The 20,485-nt window shown below is 35.4% G+C and overlaps 2 protein-coding genes across 7 annotated transcripts in view; both read right to left on the bottom strand.

The window, feature by feature from the left end:
* The window catches only part of LOC107656655 (deleted in azoospermia-like), a 6,129-nt gene extending 4,996 nt beyond the window's left edge, over window positions 1-1,133 (bottom strand). For 2 of the 6 annotated variants that reach the window (XM_016444583.1, XM_016444582.1), the window contains exons 1-2: window positions 1,011-1,133; window positions 326-442 (exon numbers count right to left, since the gene is read on the bottom strand). In XM_016444583.1, the coding sequence (XP_016300069.1) occupies window positions 326-442; window positions 1,011-1,097 (204 nt within the window). In that variant the 5' untranslated portion in view covers window positions 1,098-1,133. The other 4 variants (XM_016444586.1, XM_016444587.1, XM_016444584.1 and 1 more) reach the window with 3 other exon arrangements.
* A 576-nt stretch (window positions 1,134-1,709) lies between these two features.
* On the bottom strand, window positions 1,710-18,118 carry LOC107656654 (TBC1 domain family member 5-like). Its single transcript, XM_016444581.1, has 23 exons — window positions 17,997-18,118; window positions 13,592-13,654; window positions 13,376-13,478; window positions 11,960-12,005; window positions 11,730-11,838; window positions 11,495-11,584; window positions 11,330-11,404; window positions 11,163-11,230; window positions 8,762-8,864; window positions 8,510-8,598; window positions 8,307-8,357; window positions 8,115-8,184; window positions 7,813-7,985; window positions 7,444-7,586; window positions 7,013-7,119; window positions 6,613-6,698; window positions 6,133-6,422; window positions 5,875-5,937; window positions 4,630-4,838; window positions 4,354-4,450; window positions 4,189-4,268; window positions 3,714-4,025; window positions 1,710-2,876 (listed from the first exon to the last, which is right to left on the bottom strand). Exons 2-23 carry the CDS (start codon window positions 13,610-13,612, stop codon window positions 2,637-2,639), a joined length of 2,625 nt encoding a protein of 874 aa, XP_016300067.1. The 5' UTR covers window positions 13,613-13,654; window positions 17,997-18,118; the 3' UTR covers window positions 1,710-2,636.
* Window positions 18,119-20,485: the final 2,367 nt, after the last annotated feature.

Raw genomic sequence — 20,485 nt, 5'->3', positions numbered from 1 at the left:
GCTTTCTGCAGACCAGTCAAGTTCTTCCACACTGACTGAATCAATCATTTCTTTTTGAACCTTGCCTTATACACTTGCCATGTTAGAATAGAAAAGGGTCCAGTTCAAACTGTTGCTATAAAATTAGAAGCACACAGTTCCCTAGAATATCATTATATGCTTAAACATTAAGATTTGTACTCATGGAAATTACTAAAGTAGTCAAACCTGTTAATTAGAAGGGGGTGTCCCAATACTTTTGGCAATATAGTGTTGTAGGTAGAGTTTAGAATTGTACTGCACCAGTTTGAACATGTAAGGCCACAAAAATGGTCAGCGACATTACCTTCATGTCAATCCCGCCGACGAACAGCGTGTTGGGCGTCATCTTGCCCTCAGGTAAAATATAACCGTTAGACAACTTCAGAGAGGACGGAAAGCCCTGACGGTGCTTCTGGATATCCTGTATGTATTTCACAACATTTTCGGCTTTATATCAACACACATTATTAACAAGACAATGAACACGTAGCAAGTACAATATAGGCCCTCAAAAACCAACCAACAGCCACACATTTGAGGTTCAAAATACGATTACCTGTGAATATAACCCACATATGAGGCACAGGGGTAACTTAACGCCCTGATACATCTTAGATTTGAAGTAAGGCCACACGTTTTGTTACTTATTCCCTAAAAATACACCCCAAAGTCAGCCGAAATACTAAATGAAGAAGTTTCAAATTGCTCGACACACACAAGGCCGAAACCGGATCGATCTCCAACACGATCTTTCATGTTTCTTCACTAAGCAATCTGGGCATTTACGCTAAAATGAGTTAATTGGACGAACATTTGTGCTATCCTGACAGATGTACATAATCTCATGGCCGACGGTCTGATTTCCTCTGATGGCGAGTTTGCCGCGCGAACCTTTTACAGCAATGAACTTGATATTAATAACAGCGAACTTTATAGATGGTGCCTGAGAGACTAAGTTATCAAATACTATTACTACTTTTGTTACTTACCATATCTAAAACAATTAAAATGGCAAAATAAATTAATGAAGTGCGTGGCTCGTTAGGTCTGTGCCTCTTAGGTCTGAGGAGTTGCATTAAAGCGCCACACCCATTCTCAGTCCTAATTGGAAAATAAATACCAAATAAGGCGAATTTTAAAGTTATTAATACTGTGAATAACATTCATTTTTTACTCGTGAATCGGTCAGAGCTCAAACATTATACATTGTAATTATTTCTAAAATAAGACGACAGATTTGGTAGAGTCTAGAAGTATCTATTTAACGTAACGCACGAAAGTTACACCAGGTACTCGATGACATTAAAAACATACTGCGAAATTTATGGGCCGTCAAAATTTTGCTTAACTTTTTAAATGCAAAACAAATCAGATTTATTTAAATGAGGAAATGTAAAACAGTCTGAATTTGACGATCAATTTGATGAAATGCTAGTTAATTTAGTGTTAAGGAGGAGACAATCTTGCTATAGCAATAACTGACCGCTAGATGTCGCGTTTGAAAATCATGAGCTACATATTTGGACTGAATTTTAGGTTATGTGCCTCAAAAACAACTCACCTACTGTCCACTGGTTGACTATATTTAGGTAGTATGAGGAAAATTATCATCTCCACAGAAAAGGGAAATAATGGACTAAAAATAACACCAGAATATAAGGAAAGAGTAGCATGCACAAAGCTTTGGATTAGACAAGAGTAATGCTTTTTATTCATCCAGAGTTAATAGGATATCAGTATTAGAAACATCCCTCGTGTCATGTGCAAAATAATACACAGTTACCACGGGAACCAAGACAAAATGAGGCTACTGACACCAGAGAAATACTATAACAAAAGTTTCACATATCATTGAATTAAAAATGACAAATATGAAAAAAAAAATCCATAATTTAACAAATGACTATGTTTTGGTCTATGAACTAAAATCTTAAATAAAGAAAATACAGACAAAAATGATTAACTGTTCAGGCACTGGTTCATGGAAAATCAGTAAAGATGAGTGAGTGAATGAGAGCGATACTCAGTCCATATTAATACTAAAGCTCTCTACTTCTAGATTGAGCACCTGTCAATGTCCCGCATTTATCACACAACAATTAGTACTCCAAAAAAAGGACAAAGACAGAGATAGAGGGAGAACTGTAGCAAATATAGCTTTTTTCTGAGGCAGAGTGTGTTAAATGTATTTCACAGGATATTGATTTAGGAGAAAACAAATATAGGTTTTCCACATAAACGTCAAGGTGATGTCCACAACTTTCAGCCGTAAGGGCATTTTCAAAGAAAATTACAGAATGGAGAATCTCATTTGAGTTGAGGCTGCTTTTTATGGCTTTGGATACTACATTTAGGTAACGGAGCAAAGGATCCATGGTATACATGGTATAGGGCCTTATATTTGTGGGAAAAAGAAAAAAAAAAACATTTGAATTAAGATGTACGTAAATACACAGCCAGAGGTCCAGGATTAAAGAAACAAGATGTGGTTTAGGGATTCAGTTACGGGGCATGGGGCACATGAGGCAATCAGCCTGAGTTCATATGTGCAAACATCCAGCAGAGTTTCTTAAGTGTTGAAGATGGGTCCAGTCATATTTAGGGGGAATCCGGGTTCAAAGGTCAGTAGGATTAACAATAGTGAAATCAGAGTCCTTGCTGTGAGTGCTGCCGTCATCTGGACTGGAGGACCCAGATGTGGTTCCCATCAGAGGGTCTTGAAAATCCACCTTGTTTAGGCCTCGTACGTGCTTAAAGAGTGGAGCTGTGGTGGTTATGCTTTGCTCCTCACTCTCAGATGGCTCACCATCCTGCAAGACCAAGATGTAGTCGTCCCAGTTTCTCCCTTCAGTGGCCTGAGATATAAAGTAAATAAAAACTGTGTATGAATTTGGTGTATTTAAGATGGTAAGTTTGGGTGAATTGCATTATCATTTGGGGGCTTTATTTGGCAGATATCGATAAATGCAATCAATTTATCAGCATATTGTGTAATGCAAACCAGTGCTAAAATTTAAATAAAACTGTTAAAAAACTGTTAAAATAAACAAAAGACTACTGAAATAAAACTGAAATTAAATATAAATATTAGATGAAAAAGCAAAAAGTAAGTTGCCTTGGCAACTTAATTAACTGAACTGAATTAAAAATAAAGTTGAAAAATGATAAAATGATTAAAATAATGAAAATATAAAAATAAAAGCTCATTTAAAATATTCATAAATACTATAATAGTATATTTATAATACTAAAACAAAATTATTTTTCATTAATTGACAGCCCAAACGCTAACCCCATACAAATCCCATTTTGCATAAAGTAAATTAAGACATTATTCATTATTATTATGCATTATTATTCCATAACAATTAAGGAATTTTCCCACATCTCATTCTGTAACACAAATGAAATAAACAAAAAGTATTAATGGATCATTTGTTGTACTACCCTTTAATTTATTTGATAAAAAATACTTTTTATTCTGTTAAATTTGTATTTACATTTTTTTTTTTTTTAACGAAATTATCAAAATGCATCTTGTACGGTCATAAAAAAATTAACTTAACTTCCTCCAATATATATATATAAAAAGAGAAAACTTTAATTCTGGTGTACTGAAGTAAAACCTATAAATACGTTTATAGAATGCGTACTAGCTCACACGGAAAAAGTTTTGTGTAATCCTCTCTAACCTGTGGCTCTGGTATTGTGGTGATATTCTCAGTTGTCAAGACCTTCTCCTCCTCCCTCTCCTCCTCCTGCTCTTCCTCTTCTTTCTCAGCTACCATGTCTCCTTCCTGGTGGTTGTTGTGCTGTGGATCCTTTTGTTGTATGATAGTAGAATCAGCTGTGTCTTCAGACAAATGGTCTGGATCACTCTGGTCCTTTAGTGTGCTATACTGACTAGAGCAGTAGTGATCATCTGCTATGGTGATCTCCTCATTTTCCTCTGACTCCAGCTGGCTCTGGCTGAATCGGAGAGCCCCCTTCAGGATGTCCTTAATCTGGGGACAATATGGACAAAATTTGATTTAATATCTAATAGATTTTGTATCACCCTGAATGGGTCTGTGTACTAATTACATGGGTACTTACCAATAAACAAATAAATGAACATAATAAAAATGTATTTAATTTATTTTAGCAAAGCAGAGACCTGATTCATACCTGTTTTAGTCCAGCAAGTGACACCAGAACCTCATCTTCCTTCTCCAGATGCTCCTGCAGTATCACATCTTGAATTTTGCCTGTCCATCAATCAAAGCACAATCATTATGATTCCATCACCAGCCTTTGTTTAGTGCAAGGACAACTGACGGCTCACTGACTCACCTATGTGCATGTTCATCATCTTGGCACAATATTTACTCATGGCCTCTAGGTCATTAATCTGACCCTGTAAGAACGACACCTGGACCTCCAGCTCCTCCTGTGTGTAAAAATACATATACATAAATTAGCATACATATAGGACTTATTAAATACAACAAAATCAGGAGCTAGTACATGATATCCTAGTAATTCATATGCTTTATGAAAATAAAAAAAAATAGACAAAATCAAGAGTCTGGGAATGCAAATGGTACAGTTGAAAATAAACATGCTTACCGCATCCTTCTTGTTTATAGTTTTACTGTGTGACCGCGAGCGACTGATATTAAAGAAAGAGTCTTTCTTTGTGGCAGAGAGGGGAGGAGATGATGTGCTGGAGTCTTGGCCCCTGGACACCGGCAGAGGAGGGGAAGACATTGCATGATCCCGCCCACCAGACAAACTCTCAGTGCTGGGGGAGGAGCTAACCATCCTGGAGGTGTGGCCTGTAAGGTAGACATTAAAAGAGCAGTCACAAAAATTAATCTCAGACAGCAACATCAAATGTAACAGAACAATTTCAACAAAACATACAGTAAGCTACATAAATAGCACAAAGAGTTGGAGACAATCACACAGCATGCAGTAAATCAACCATATGTTAAAAAAAACATGACCTTAAAAACAGCAGGATCTCACTTGTACTATGAAGATGACTAATAAGGCATATTCACAGAAAGTTCAGAGAATATTTACATTATCATCTAAAAGTCTGGGCTCAGTAAGATTTTTTTAAAGAAATGAATACTTTTAATGACTTTTACTTTTTTCAACGAGTATGGATTAATTTGATCAAAAGTGACAGTAAAAAGATTTAAAATAGTATAAAATAGTGTTTTTAAATTTTCTATTCATCAAAGAGAGCTGACTACAGTTGTATCATGATTTCCACAAAAATATTAATAGCACAACTGCACTTTTCAACACTGATAGTAATAATAATGGTTCTTGAGCACCAAATCAGAAAGATTTCTGAAGGACCATGTGACACTGAAGACTGGAGTAATGGCTGCTGAAAATTCAGCTTTGCCATTACAAAAATAAATGACATTTTCAAATATTTTGAATTCTAATACTATTTCACAACAGTACTGTTTTTACTGAATTTTTCAAACAAAGGCAGTCTTGGTGAACATAAGAGACTTCTTTCAAAAACAAAAAAAATCCTACTGACCCCAAACCTTTAAACGGTAGTTAACTATTTTATTACATAATTAATTTAGAATAGCCTAATGTAATACAAATACAGAATTTTTCTTTTTGGTTAAACTTACTGAAAAAAACCTGGTGACAAAAAGCAGCATGACTCATTATGAAATACACGATTACACCAAGTTTATTTGAACACAGACATGCATGCATGGATTATACAGCAGACACGTCACAGTAAAAGCATAAAAAAAATACAGGATCAAATAAAATGCATTTATACATCACACATGCACGCTCTGGTGCTGATGATGTTGTCATGGTAGCAGTTACCTGGGGTATCAGAGTGAATCTGGGCAGGGAGAGATATCTGGGAGGCTCCACCAGAACCTACATCTAACAGACAGCAGAGTAAGGCTACAGCACACACCTATTCTGTCACATGTACCTGTGCTTGAGCACATGCATGTACACATTCACATCATAATCCATGCACACTGAAGTATTAATAACTTCAGGAGGTATACGGGTAAAATTAACACAATCCATAAGCGTACAGGGTCGAAAAGGTGTGCGTATGCGAGTGCTCACCTTTGCTGAGGTGCACCGGCAGACTTTCAGACTTCAGCAACCGGTGCTGATGGTGCGTTTGTGGGAACGGCTGCGATTTCATCTGCGTGTTTGAGGGGGCGGTGCATGATGGAGGCTCGGCCAATGGGCGTGGCACAGGAGCTTGAGGGGGAGGAGCTGAAATCACCTCATTGTTAATTGGCGAGATGCCGCTGGAGCCGCCTCCCATTGGTGCGATGAGCTTCCGGCCAAAATTAAGAAGAGAACTGGATACTTTATTAATGTTGAGAGGTGCTGCTTTAGTGCTGGCCCTGGAGAAAAATAAAAAAATATAATATTATAAATGTACAGTGCATATATGTTTATTACATTTTGAATAATTATATTATTAATCCTTAGATTAATGCTTAATTTCTGCTTTAAACAAGAGTGGCATCAAATGTGTATATATATATATATATATATATAAAAAAAAAGGTAATGCACAAAAATACAAGATACCGAGTCTTGTTGACCAAGTCGGCTCCACGGGTTTTGTAGTAATCAAGGTTTTGCTGGAACTGGTAGTTTACCGGTCTTGGATTATTCTAAAGTTATATAAAAAGACAAATGACAAAAATAGCACAAAAATAGCAAATAGTAAGTACATAATCAATTCCAGAATAACTAATAATAATAATAATAATAATCTTATATATAGATTATAACAATTATATTATTATGACTCTAATTACATTACTAAATACTACATTTAATAAATATTCTTATATTATAATTATAAATATACATTATAAATAAATATATATTTTTAAAAATACATTTCATAAAATAAATTATATTTGTATTTTTAGTATATTTACTTTTTTAATAATATTAAAAGTTAAAATGTGCATGACAGTACCTTAGGGTCTCTGAGAAAGAGTGCTTTCAGCAGCAGAGAGTGAATGTCTCCGATAGGAGGATAGTGCATCAGGAGCCCGAGACACGTCTGGAAGTTACTAGCGATCACTATGATATGAAAAACACAGGAACCATAGTTACTGCATATTCAAATAAACTGATAAAGTTCTTTTAGAGCTCTTTGTAAAGGTACATGTTCAGTGCCAGCAGGCATAAACCAACTAATCTGCATACCATTACTTGCTGTGTTTGGATTGGTTATGTAGGTGTTAGTGATGCGATTTGACTAGACACACTACTGACATACTGTTTGTGGGTTTACATTGCTTGATATCTATAGAGCTACAAGGTGAACACTCAAAGTGCATTTAGGCCTTAAGAAGTCTATATCTTGTGTTATGAATGAAGCATAGATGAGAGAATTGAACTCACATGCATCTCTGATGTACAGAAGCATAGCGACAAACACGTAATCCACCAGGTCCAAAGTGATGCTGTCTGCGAAAAGAGCATCCCAGACCACCAACAGATCCTGCAGGGGAAACTCCCGACCAAACAGCAGTCGAACCCAGCGACTGCCCACAAACACACAGAGAATTCATGAACGATGGGGGAAAAGTGACAAAAAAAAAACAAAAAACACTTACGTTTTAACATATCTTTAATCCTACGTGGTTGGTTTATATTCAACACGTAGAAATGACAAGAAACAATGCTTAAATAATAATATATATTTAAAAATATACCATAATATTCTATGAAATTAGTATAAAAATAGTAATATATTTCATTCATACTCACATGCCATAAATCTGGGGAGCTATTTCTAGTCTGTTGAGGTGCATGTACAGCTCAACGTCATGCTTCTTTACTAGCTGGTCCTGAATTCGGTTGACTTTGGTCACAATGGCCACAGAAGGGCCCGAGTCCTGTGGTCTCGCAAAGGGGATGCTGGTTAACATCTCTTCTTTGCCCTAAAAGATTTAAACATAAGTAATCTTGACAAGATTGAAGTTTGAATTTGACACTAACAAAATATCAATGCAGTAGATATATCAAGATGCATAACAATATAAAGTTTTACATAAAATCATTCCTGGTACCTGTCTGACCTCCCGTTCAAAACTGCTGAACCAGGGTTCTGCTGTCTCCATGAGCAGTGAAAACATGGCACTAAGGGAGAATTGACGAACAAAAAACAGACTGAGCAAAGTGTGTTTAGCAACTATATGCATTTAAATAGAGACACGACGATTTGGTTTAAGATTTGTTATGATAACGTGACATTTACTCACTAAGCGTCATGCTCATGGAATTTAGGATCCAGAAGGACTTTCATCTCTTCACTGCAAATGACAAAAGACACAGTTTACATAAATATATAAAGAAGAACTGAAAATTCCATTAATAATGATTCAAAACACTACACAGAACAAATATAAACTTTAATTTGAGCAAGTCTTCAGACGGTCTTGTCTGTGTGGTAAATAGGTCAGACCTGGGATTGGCCGTCTCACTGGCATGTTGAAACGCCTGGTGATCACAGTGGAGAACAAACACTATAGGGGCCAGTAACTCATGCATGCCCTGTAGAAAGATTGAGAGGGAGGGATGAAGAGGCAAAAAAAACAAGGATAATGTAGAGAGATGAATGCTTTTGGGAAAATTATTATTAGATACATCTGAGCCAGTCTGACAGGTTATGTTGTGGTGTGGCAGTATTTGTCACAATCATTAAGTGTTTATAAACCTGCTTATAGAGTAGCCGTTCGTTCTCTCGTGCGTAGCAGAAGAGAATATCAGTCAGCTTTGTCCTGACATCCTCTTCCTGGAAGTACAGCATCTCTGGAAACCTGCAGCGAATCAAGGAGTAACAGACGTATAATATAATAAAATATAATATAATATAATAATATACACTGAACAAAATTATAAACGCAACACTTTTGTTTTTGCCCCCATTTTTCATGAGCTGAGCTCAAAGATCTAAGACTTTTTCTATGTACACAAAAGGCCACAAATTTCTCTCAAATATTGTTCACAAATCTGTCTAAATCTGTGTTAGTGAGCACTTCTCCTTTGCCGAGATAATCCATCCACCTCACCGGTGTGGCATATCAAGATGCTGATTAGACAGCATGATTATTGCACAGGTGTGCCTTAGGCTGGCCACAATAAAAGGCCACTCTAAAATGTGCAGTTTTACTGTACTGGGGGGTCCTGGGGGGCTCGAAAACCAGTCAGTATCTGGTGTGACCACCATTTGCCTCACGCAGTGCAACACATCTCCTTCGCATAGAGTTGATCAGGTTGTTGACGATTGTTGCAGCAGCTGTCCGGGTGGCTGGTCTCAGACGATCTTGGAGGTGAAGATGCTGGATGTGGAGGTCCTGGGCTGGTATGGTTACACGTGATCTGCTGTTGTGAGGCCGGTTGGATGTACTGCCAAATTCTCTGAAACGCCTTTGGAGACGGCTTATGGTAGAGAAATGAACATTCAATTCACGGGCAACAGCTCTGGTGGACATTCCTGCAGTCAGCATGCCAATTGCACGCTCCCTCAAAACTTGCTAAATCTGTGGCATTGTGCTGTGTGATAAAACTGCACATTTTAGAGTGGCCTTTTATTGTGGCCAGCCTAAGGCACAGCTGTGCAATAATCATGCTGTCTAATCAGCATCTTGATATGCCACACCTGTGAGGTGGATGGATTATCTCGGCAAAGGAGAAGTGCTCACTAACACAGATTTAGACAGATTTGTAAACAATATTTGAGAGAAATAGGCCTTTTGTGTACATAGAAAAAGTCTTATACCTTTGAGTTCAGCTCATGAAAAATGGGGGCAAAAACAAAAGTGTTGCGTTTATAATTTTGTTCAGTATAATATAATACAACAGTATCCAAATTAAATTCTATTATGTATGAAAAAAAATAAAAAAAAATAAAAAAGATACACTACCATTCAAAAGTTTGGGGTCAGTAAGAGGTTTTATTATTTTTAAATAAATTAACCCTTTTATTCAGCAAAGACACATTAAATTTATTAAAAGTGATAGTAAAGACATCGACATTGTTGCAAAAAAAAAAAATCTATTTCAAATAAATGCTGTTCTTTTGTACTTTCTATTCATCAAAGAATCCTGAAAAGATGCATCACAGTTTCTGCAAAAATATTAAGGAGCACAGCTGTTTTCAACATTGATTAGAGTTTCTTGAGCACCGAATCAGCATATTAGACTGATTTCTTAAGGATCATGTGAAACCGAAGACTGAATGGATGGTAGAGTATAGGGCTGTCAAAATGACTGAAAAACTAAATTCGAATTTTCCACTTAAATATTATCAAAATTCGAATTATATTCGAATTTAAAAGGAATAATTTCAGTTAGGGGGAAAAAAGCTTTTGGCTTCTCTCCTGAGGCCACAAGAGGGCGCATCGAGCAATATATTATGCACATTTCTTCAAAGCGTAATAAAATAACACGACTATCTTTGGAAAAAAAGTGCATAATGTTTAAAATAATGTTTATAATTAATAAAGTTGCTTAAACAATTAGAAAAAAAAAAACAGCACCATGCATGTATGTACGTACATGTAAGGACCGAAAACCAATCACAAAGAGTAGGCTACTTTCTTCATTTAAAAAAATTAGATACAGTGGGATGGGGGAAAACCGCCATAAAGTCTTGAGACATGTTTTTTAAAAGTTGAACTTACATTAATTTTACATGGCTTTCTAAACATGCCGCTCTCTTGTGTGAGACGCGAGTGCAACGCTGATAGATGCCCCACTAGAAAATGTGATAAATATGAGTTCTGTGTGAACGGTTTGGTTTCTGTTTCGCCGTAAACAACATATTCGCCACACTGATGCTCTCATTTTCCGCTATATATTGAATGAACAACGTAGCAGCGCTGAATCTAGTGGGTTCAACTGGATAGGCTAACAAAAGCATTAAAATGCAATGACACTTACATTGTCGTCGCATTTCGTGCGCCACTGATAAGGCTGCCTGACGGCTGACGCAGACCTAAAATTCGAATGCAACGTTTTTGCATTCAAATGTGGATTTTTTTTTTTAATTCGACTAATATTCGAAATTCGAACAGCCCTAGTAGTGTATCTGTACAGGTAGTTCACACACTTACGTTCGTAAAACATCTTGTTTGATCATGACCCTGAGCTCCTTATCCTGAAAGAACTTATTCCATAGACTCTAAAGAGAGACACAGAGGGAAAAAAAAAGATGCCAATCAAACAGTAATAGACAGATCCAGCCATTCTTATGGTTTTACTGCATTGGCTGTTCTCTCACCCCCTCATCCTGTGACAGTGGGTTGTTCACCACCAGGTCATGCTGGCCAGCAGCTTTGCGAGGGTTTGTAATATGCTGCAGTTCAAAACAAACGATCATGATTTAGTGTCACAACCTACTGAAGACACATAGATCACTGCCACGTACATGTGTGCATGCACATACCGTCTCTTTGATCTTCTCATACTGTGCTCTGTGCACCTTGGTTCGACTGATCCATTGAGTCTTATCTTCTGACAGGACGTCCAGATATAGCTGGAACCAACGAAAACAAAGCTCATAATTTTTTCTGCCCCATTAGGCACAGAAATCACACACTTAACCTTTCATCCCCAATAACAATAAGAAGACTGTTTTCATGCAGTAAACCTGTCATCTGCCACTGTCAGGTAGCCATTACCTTCCAGCATACGCTGCGGAATCGGCTGCTCCGTAATCGTCCGTTAATACCAGCCCGCCTGATCCGCGCCAGATAGTTACTGTTCTGGAACAAATGATCCCACTCCTTTCTGTAAAGAGCATGTCAAACAGAAAGTTAGATAGAGATACACCTTCATCACAGCAGTGGGTTTCATATGAGAACCAGAGTAGATTTCTGATGCTTTGTTACATTAGGGAAAAATGAATGACCTGTATGATTGAAACGTGGACTCAACAGCACTATCCAATGATCCTCCTGAAATTAAAGAAACAAAATTACAAAGCGAAAACAGTTAAGAGTCTTAAGACATCATAGTTTGTGACCTAAACATGGAAACGACTGAATTCGGAATAATTATCTTTTAGATAACAAGTTATTCTTTTTCATAGTGCAGTATAGCACTAGGCAATATATTGTGTATTAATAATACAATCATAGTATTTTTTCTAACAATGTGAAATTACAAATCAAATACAAAATGCCTCCTTGTCTTGCTACTTTTAATGATGGCAGAGATGTTTCAATAGTGTTACTGATTTAAACATAACATAAACATTAGATTTCATAAGAACTCTGAATCAGTTCAAGCGGTCCATGCAAGTGAATCAATTCAAAACTGAAGTTTGCCTCTTCTGGCATTTTTCATACTTTCAAATATTTTAGTAAAAATAAACATAATATGTACATATGTAAATATACACTATTGTTTAAAAGCTTGGGTTCAGTAAGATGTTTGTTTAGAGAAATTCATATTTTCATTCAGCAAGGATGCATTATATTGATCAAAAGTGACAGTAAAGACATTTACAGTATAATGTGACAAAGGGTGTCTATTTTAAATTTTAAATGCGGTTCTTTTCAACGTTCTATTCATCAAAGAATCCCACAGAGCACCAAATCAGTAAATTAGATCATTTGAAATAGAATTTGAAAACATATTAAACATATTAAAATGAAAAACGGTTGTTTTAAATTGTAGTAATATTTTACAGTATTACTGTTTTTAACTGTAATTTTGATCAAATAAATGCAGCCTTGCTGAGCATAAGATACTTTTTTCAAAAACGTACCCTACTCTTTTGAACAGTAGTGTAAGTAAAATAAGTCTGGTAATTACTATGTATTTATATTATATTAGTTCACAAATGATTAATTAAATATTCCTGACTTCATTTAGAGAAAACATGCCTTGATCATTTTCAACTAGATTACCATGTTTTAGTACTCACTTTAAAAATGAATGCCAGGTGAAAGTGAAGAAAATACAACAGAATATAACAAAAGAATAATGATTCACAATCAAGTACAGGTAAACAGTGAGTGCAATGGAAACTGTTCCCTTTTTTACTCTGTTTAAGCCTGACTTTGATTCTGTGTGAACGACATTAGTTTCTACTGGCAGAAGAGCTTTTAGGAAAATAGAACTAAATTACTTACAAGTCTAGTTTTTTCACATCATTTTGATCATGAGAGCTTTTTTTTGTTCTTACAATATATATGAGTTAATAGCAATAGTCAAAATACAATCACAGTACTTAGCAAAATAAATGCAATACAAAATATGCAGTCCTATTCTTCACATTGTTAGGTCTCAAATTTTAATGTAGATCTATTAGTGATCTTACGGTCTCTGTTCCTGTTGTAATAGTTCTGTAGAGGGTCGTAACCCATCTCCTGCTCGTCCTGCTGCAGCGGGTGTTGTGTTTCGAAGTTTGGGTGCTGCATGTCCTGCAAAACCAGAGGAAGAGCTAAAGACTGTGATATCAACATTCACCACTGAAGCCACGATCAACACTACAGTACAAAACAGGAACTACATCAGGTATTGTGTGGATACTCACTGTTAGACTGGTTCTCCTCATAGGCCTGATCACAGTGGAGACCACAGTCCACTAACCATCAATCTGACAAACAGCAGAGCAAAACAAATGAATAAACCGACAGAGCCTAAACTGACAATACTAATGGTTTACTTATAGTTGACTTTGCATATTAAACCATTGGATAGCATGAAGTATTTTAAAGGGACAGTCCACTCAAAAATTAAAATTCTGTCATCATTTACTCCCCCTCATATCAGTCCAAACGGCATGACTTTTCTTCTTCTATGGAACATAAAAGAATGTATTTTGAAGAATGTTTATAACCAAACTGTTTCAGGTTCTATTGACTTTTATAGTATGGACAAAATATAATGGAAATCAATGGCAACAGAAACTGTTTGCTTACCAACATTTCTCAAAATATCTTCATTTATATTCCACAGAAGAAAGAAATGCATACAGGTTTGGAAACAACCCTTTTTGGGTGAGCTATCCCTTTAACATTGAAAACGAACAAATGTAGAATAGTACAACGGAAAAAAAGGTAGAAATAGCAAAATGTCTTCATCATCAACTTTTCTGAACTGGTTAGGACAAAACCCAAATCAATACACCAGAGACACAGCAGCTTGTATCATGTCTGGTTAGTATACACTGAACAGATTGTGTTTGTTTGGATTAATTACATTGTTTCATTTTAGTCGAAACCATTTGCAATTAAATCCAAGTTTAGCTGCTAGTTCTGGCACAGAATGTAAATGTATTTCACAGCCAAACTGTGAATTTCTAAATTCATGACAGCAACATGAATGAAGAGTGCCAGCAACTCAGTTCTTTAAATAATGTTTAATTGGACTGTGTATACAACTGTACCATCACCTCAGGATCATTATACCAGCAACACTTGTATTCATTTACCAGAATAACCAGCCGTGCTAACATTTGACCGATGTGCAGTGAATTAAAACACAGTCTTGACTCAAACAAAGAGGCAAACAAATGGCGCTCATTTGATCTGTTGTATATTTGGTATAATTGTTCTGCAGCACTGAGGGCGCGTGAGCAAACACACTGGTGGTGCCAAGCGCTGTTTGGAAGTGACTCCCAGACATTTATAAACCAAAAATATCCCAGCTCCGACAATCCAGAGCCAGACAGCGCTGATGTGACAGCATTAGGCTCTAAAAAGTGGAAAAACAGGCTTGTCTGGATTTCTTTCTTCTATTTTTAAACCTAAATCCATTCTGTTGTTTTTAATGAGGTTGCATTTGGTTCTGAACACACACAACCTCCAGCAAACGTCCTTTATCAATTATGCAGATGAACTAATAAACACTGATCTAACATCTCAGTACACCAAAAGACAGCCTGTGCAACTCATGCATTATATATAACTGTGTTATATTAGATTATATATGAAGAAAAGCTGCCTAGGAAATTGCCGTTGTGGGGGTGGGATGGTACAAAGAAACAAAATAAAATAAATCAAATAAAAAAAAGTTATTATTTAATTATATAAATTACATAAACAATTAAATAATATAAAAACAACTGTATTATTATTATTATTATTATTAATCAAAATCAAATATAGGCTAATAAAGTAATAACAATTGCATAAATATAAATACATAATATAAAAAGAACTATTATTATTATTATTATTATTAAATAATCAAATAAAAAGTAACAATTATATAACATAATATAAAATAACTATATAATTATTATTATTATTATTAATAGTAATAATAGCATCCCTCTCCACTGATTCAAACGTTTGTTTTCTGTCAAAATAAAAATGTTAATAAATCATAAGTGGCAGATTTCAAATGGCATAAGCTAACAGATAGCTTTCTCCGTGTATTATAGACCTCCTTGGCCCAGCTCAATTAGATTTATGCATTAGCTGTGGTACAGTGGGAAATCCCAGGATCATCTGCAGTGAAGTACAGTGCTGGAAATTAGCATAAAGCCTCAGGGACCACTAGAGGTATGATTAAGTCAAGCCAGACACATGGATAATAATTAAAATATGCTAAACACAACAATAATGAACTGGACCTGCAAGATACCTCAGCAGCCTCACACAAAGGAATTCAACTAAGACATTCACCAAAAAGATTATTAAGTAAAACGAGTAAAAATATAAATAAAAATACAGTAGCTCTCTGTAATTAGATGTTGGGTTGGTGTGGCATAAAAATATTGCCTTAATGTTCAGTTTGTTTCTAACATTGCAACTACAGCATTTACTGGCACAGCTGCAGGCTAATGGCAGCGCTGACAAATGAATCTTTGCATATTTCATTAGATATTCACATATGCGCACGCGGGCACACACACACACACACACACAACATGCATAAATATTTATCACTGCATGCGTGTCTGTATGTGCTTATATACATGCATAGTCAAGGAGAAAAGCTTGATTAGAATTAGGGCTGAATATATTTTTGTATATAATTTTGATTTAGCTAAGATTAACATGGCATTGTCTCCATTTTAATACATTAGGATTGAAAAAGACTAAGACTACATGCAATCCTTAAATACTGTGTGTGTATTTGAGATAAAGTAATGAGGAACCGAAAAAACACTACTGTGAGAAACCTGTGCTAAACCAAAATTAAGAAACGTAACAAACACAACTCACTACAGTAACTGTAACTAGGAAAAAAAGTAATTTGCATACATAGAACCGCTAAAGGGAAGTTACTGTAGACTAGTAAATACAAAATTATTTTGAACAGTATTTTGTGAATTTTAGGATCACAAAATAATCCACCAAACGTTTAAGGAGTTCCATCAGACAAAACCCAGCTCATTACATCAAAACGCCCGTGGGTGCAGCACACACCAATAAGGAGGGTCACAGAAGCAAACCAGGCTTAAATCTGTTTAAACACACTCGCATGCCTTCACTTCATCAGCCCTTTACAGAACAGAGCTCCTGCACCAATCACATGACAGTAGCTTGTAGGAATTCTACGAGCAACTGGGTGAACTCAAAAACCCTACGTTATCATTAGTGCAGAATATGCTTGGTCATAATATTAGGGCAGAACTAAATTAAGAAAAGAATGTGCACATGTTCTGGTTCTGTAATATGCATGTATTCACAAACAATGATAACCTGAAACCTTTCAAATATTACAGGACTAAGAGTACAAATTTATTCAAACAAGAATTAACCAAATGCTGTGAGCTAATTGTAATCTGACATGGTTTGTATGCATTAGATACTGCAGCATGACAGGCGTTTAACTCAAACGTCACCAAGTGTGTGTGCGTGTATGTGTGTGTGTGTGTGTGTGTGTGCAAGTGTGAAAACAGTCAGCAAGCTGGTCTTGTGATGCCATGGTAAGTCTTTTTCTGTTGTTCAGACTATGCGGCCTCAGGTCCAAAGAGAATCATATACTCCTCCAAAGATCATGCTGTCCTACTTCACAACTACATTATAATGTTACATAAAACTTATTAAGCAAAAATATGAAAGGAAAAAGAGGAATCATGAAATATCAAATCCTCAATAGATTCTCAGAAAGGGCATCACTAAAATTCCCATTTTAGTTACTTGTTAAATTACATAACTTTTATTTAAAAATAATAATAATTATAAATATATTTCATTCAATTTATATAAAATGTCAATTATCAGCATCTGATTTGTCCAATATTGAAAATAGATCATATCAAAGCTTAATATCAGGAGTTTGAAAATACTTTTATCCATGTTCTCTATTATAAGTTACAAATGTTTGATGCATTAGATTTGTTTGAACAGACATTACAGTATAGATATAGATTTATAATATCAGCCATCATATTGGTTACAAGTCACTGCATAATAATTATCGCCTATCAGCAAAGCTGTAACCATTTTTTTTAGAACTGGAGACCAAACAAAAATTTAAGAACCAACCATTGAAAACCAATATCAGTCACACATTATTCTGAATTTTAGGGGGAATGTCTCATACTCTATGCATATTATTCTACAGCTTTCAGATATGAGAACCAAGATGTAAGAATCCCTAACTAGAAGTGAAAATAAAAATGGGACAATGATCTCATAATGTGGAAAGACATCAACTGCATAACCAAATTAAATAGTTTGAAACTTACAGGCATCCCAACAGCCCAAATATCAAAGGCAAATTTCAAAGTGATAGTTATAATTTCTCATATGCATGTCCCTGACGCCTACTGTTTGTGTAAAAGCGGTCAATAAAGTTGGATTTATTGATGGAGATGTTGAGTCTAAAGGCCTTACGAGGCTGGCAGCTCCACACTTCCGATATGAATCATTGCACAACACTTCACACTCTTAACATCGCTGCATTCATTTTTGACAAGCACTCCGACTATCGCGAACGGCAGTTTCAATGCAGTAAGGGGAAATGAGTTGATATTTTACCTGCAATGCTTCACGCGGGTCTGCCCATTCTGCCCCGTGCCGTCTGCATGTAAACACTCCAGTGCGAGTCAGGCGGATGTGCCGCAGAACAGCTGATCAGACACGTGACTCCGGAGACGGGTAGCCTGAGCGCGAATACTAATATCACAGGCTTGAAACGCGCGCGCTATTTTATCCTTGTTTGTATCGAAAGTCAGAAATAATAACTAATCTAATATAAGAGCCGAGGGTGGATTACGGAGAAGTATTTCTTTATATGACCCAAAAGTCACCATTTGACACCATATACCACATTTAAAAGTGAATTTCGAGACTGGCAAAGCACTTGTCCTACTTTACCAGCCATTAGTTTTTCAAATAGCAGATTAATGAAGCAGAAATGAATCGGAGATGTTTGCTAAAAATCTTCGTAACATAAATGTACCATTTCATTTTATTATCTCGTAATCACAAATTGACAGTCTGTACTCCTAAAAGCAACTTTCCTCAGATAATAACTCGTATGTGACCATGGACCACAAAACCAGTCACAAGGGTCATTTAAAAAAAAAAATTGATTAAGAAAAAGATACATAACCTGAAAGCTGAATGAATAAGCTTACCATTGGTGTATGGTTTGTTATAATAGGACAATATTTGGCCAAGATACAACTATTTGAAAATCTGGAATCTGAGGGTGCAAAAAAAAAAAAAAAAATCAAAATATTGAGAAAATCGCCTTTAAATTAGGTTCTTAGCAATGCATATGATATTACTAATCAAAAATGTAGTTTTGATATATTTACGGTAGGAAATTTACAAAATATCTTCATGGAACATCAACATGATCTTTAGTTAATACCCTAATGATTTTTGAAAACATTTATGATATTGGACTATCAAAGTCAGTGGGATTTTTAGATATTTTCCCACATTTTAGGTAGACTGTGTTAGTATCTAGTAAAACAAAGTGGCTCCTGCATTTAATGCATGTGTGAAATTAAAAATACGGTTATTATGTCGTACTGCAAGATTTTCTGACTGACATAATGAGCTGAAATTCAGGTGAATGCTTGATTTGTCAATATTAATATGAAATATTTGAAATTTCTTTTGTATCTGAAAGTGTTGACCCCATATACAGTGATATATATATATGGAGAAAATGGAAGTACAATAATAATGTCTGAATAATAATAATAATAATAATACTAAACAAACTCAACTTAAGCTGGTAAAAAAAATGTGACCCTGGACCACAAAACCAGTCATAAGGGTACATTTTTCAAAATTTGTTAGGATAGGACAATATTTGGCAGAGATACAACTATTTGAAAATCTGGAATCTGAGGGTGCAAAAAAATCAAAATATTGAGAAAATCGCCTTTAAAGCTGTCCAAAAGTCCTTAGCAATGCATATTACTTATCAAAAATTACGCTTTGATATATTTACGGTAGGAAATTTACAAAATATCTTCATGGAAGATCTTTACTTAATATCCTAATGATTTTTGGCATAAAAGAAAAATCGATGGTTTTGACCCATACAATGTATTTTTGGCTATTGCGACAAATATACCCGTGCTACTTATGACTGGTTTTGTGGTCCAGGGTCACATATTGACAGGATTGTCAATCCTGACACTAACTAGCAGAGAAATAAAGTTCTATAATCAAGAATGCCTTCACAGTTAACAAACATATAAAGCCCATTTTCTAGTTCTCGAATAAAATGGCTTTAAATATAATGAACAATAACAAACAGTACAGATTTATTGTAATTCGTTAGAGAGAAAAAACTATTCACTGTAATTCAAAGTGCTGTTTCTATTGTGTTTTGTTCTATTGACAATAATACAGTAATGTGCTGTTTGCTTCTAACATATAATATATCACGGTTTCAGGGTCTCTAGCAACAGTTCTTGTAAAAGACAACACCGTCTGGCTGAAAATGCCACCATTAACACTGACTGACGTTGCCCGCCACCTGCAAAGATTCAATTGTGGATTTGAGCAGAAAACGAGAGACAAACAATAAATAATACTACTATAAAATCCAAATCACATTAATTTAGGGGTGTAAATATTTGCTCTAACAACAATTTAAATTAGCGATTCTTCCTTAAATGCTGTGATACATTATGATAATGGTGGCTTAATTAGGTTTGAATATTATAATCGCTCCATTTAATTTTCATAGTCAGACATGAGCGTTTTTACACCCCTAATATTAATAAAAAAATTTTTAGAAATTAGAACATTGATGTTTAATGAATTCTTTCCGTGGCATTTTCATTTGTGAAATTTTCAAGTCCATCCAAAGTATGAGGTATCAGTAAAACACCTTGTGCATGAAGGCACAACCGTAAATAAATACGCTACATGGAATTATCAAATCACCCAATATTCATTGCTGTTTGTTTGTTAATTTAATACACTACGATTCAAAAGTTTGAGGTTGGTATGAGTTTTTTTTTTTTTTATGTTTTTGAATGCTCATTCAGGTTGTA

Source organism: Sinocyclocheilus anshuiensis, unplaced genomic scaffold (assembly GCF_001515605.1).
Source record: "Sinocyclocheilus anshuiensis isolate Anshui unplaced genomic scaffold, SAMN03320099.WGS_v1.1 scaffold2081, whole genome shotgun sequence".
In the NCBI taxonomy this organism is placed as follows: Eukaryota; Metazoa; Chordata; class Actinopteri; order Cypriniformes; family Cyprinidae; genus Sinocyclocheilus; species Sinocyclocheilus anshuiensis.
Note: the sequence above shows the minus strand (reverse complement) of the source record. Positions and strands in the feature narration are given on the sequence as shown.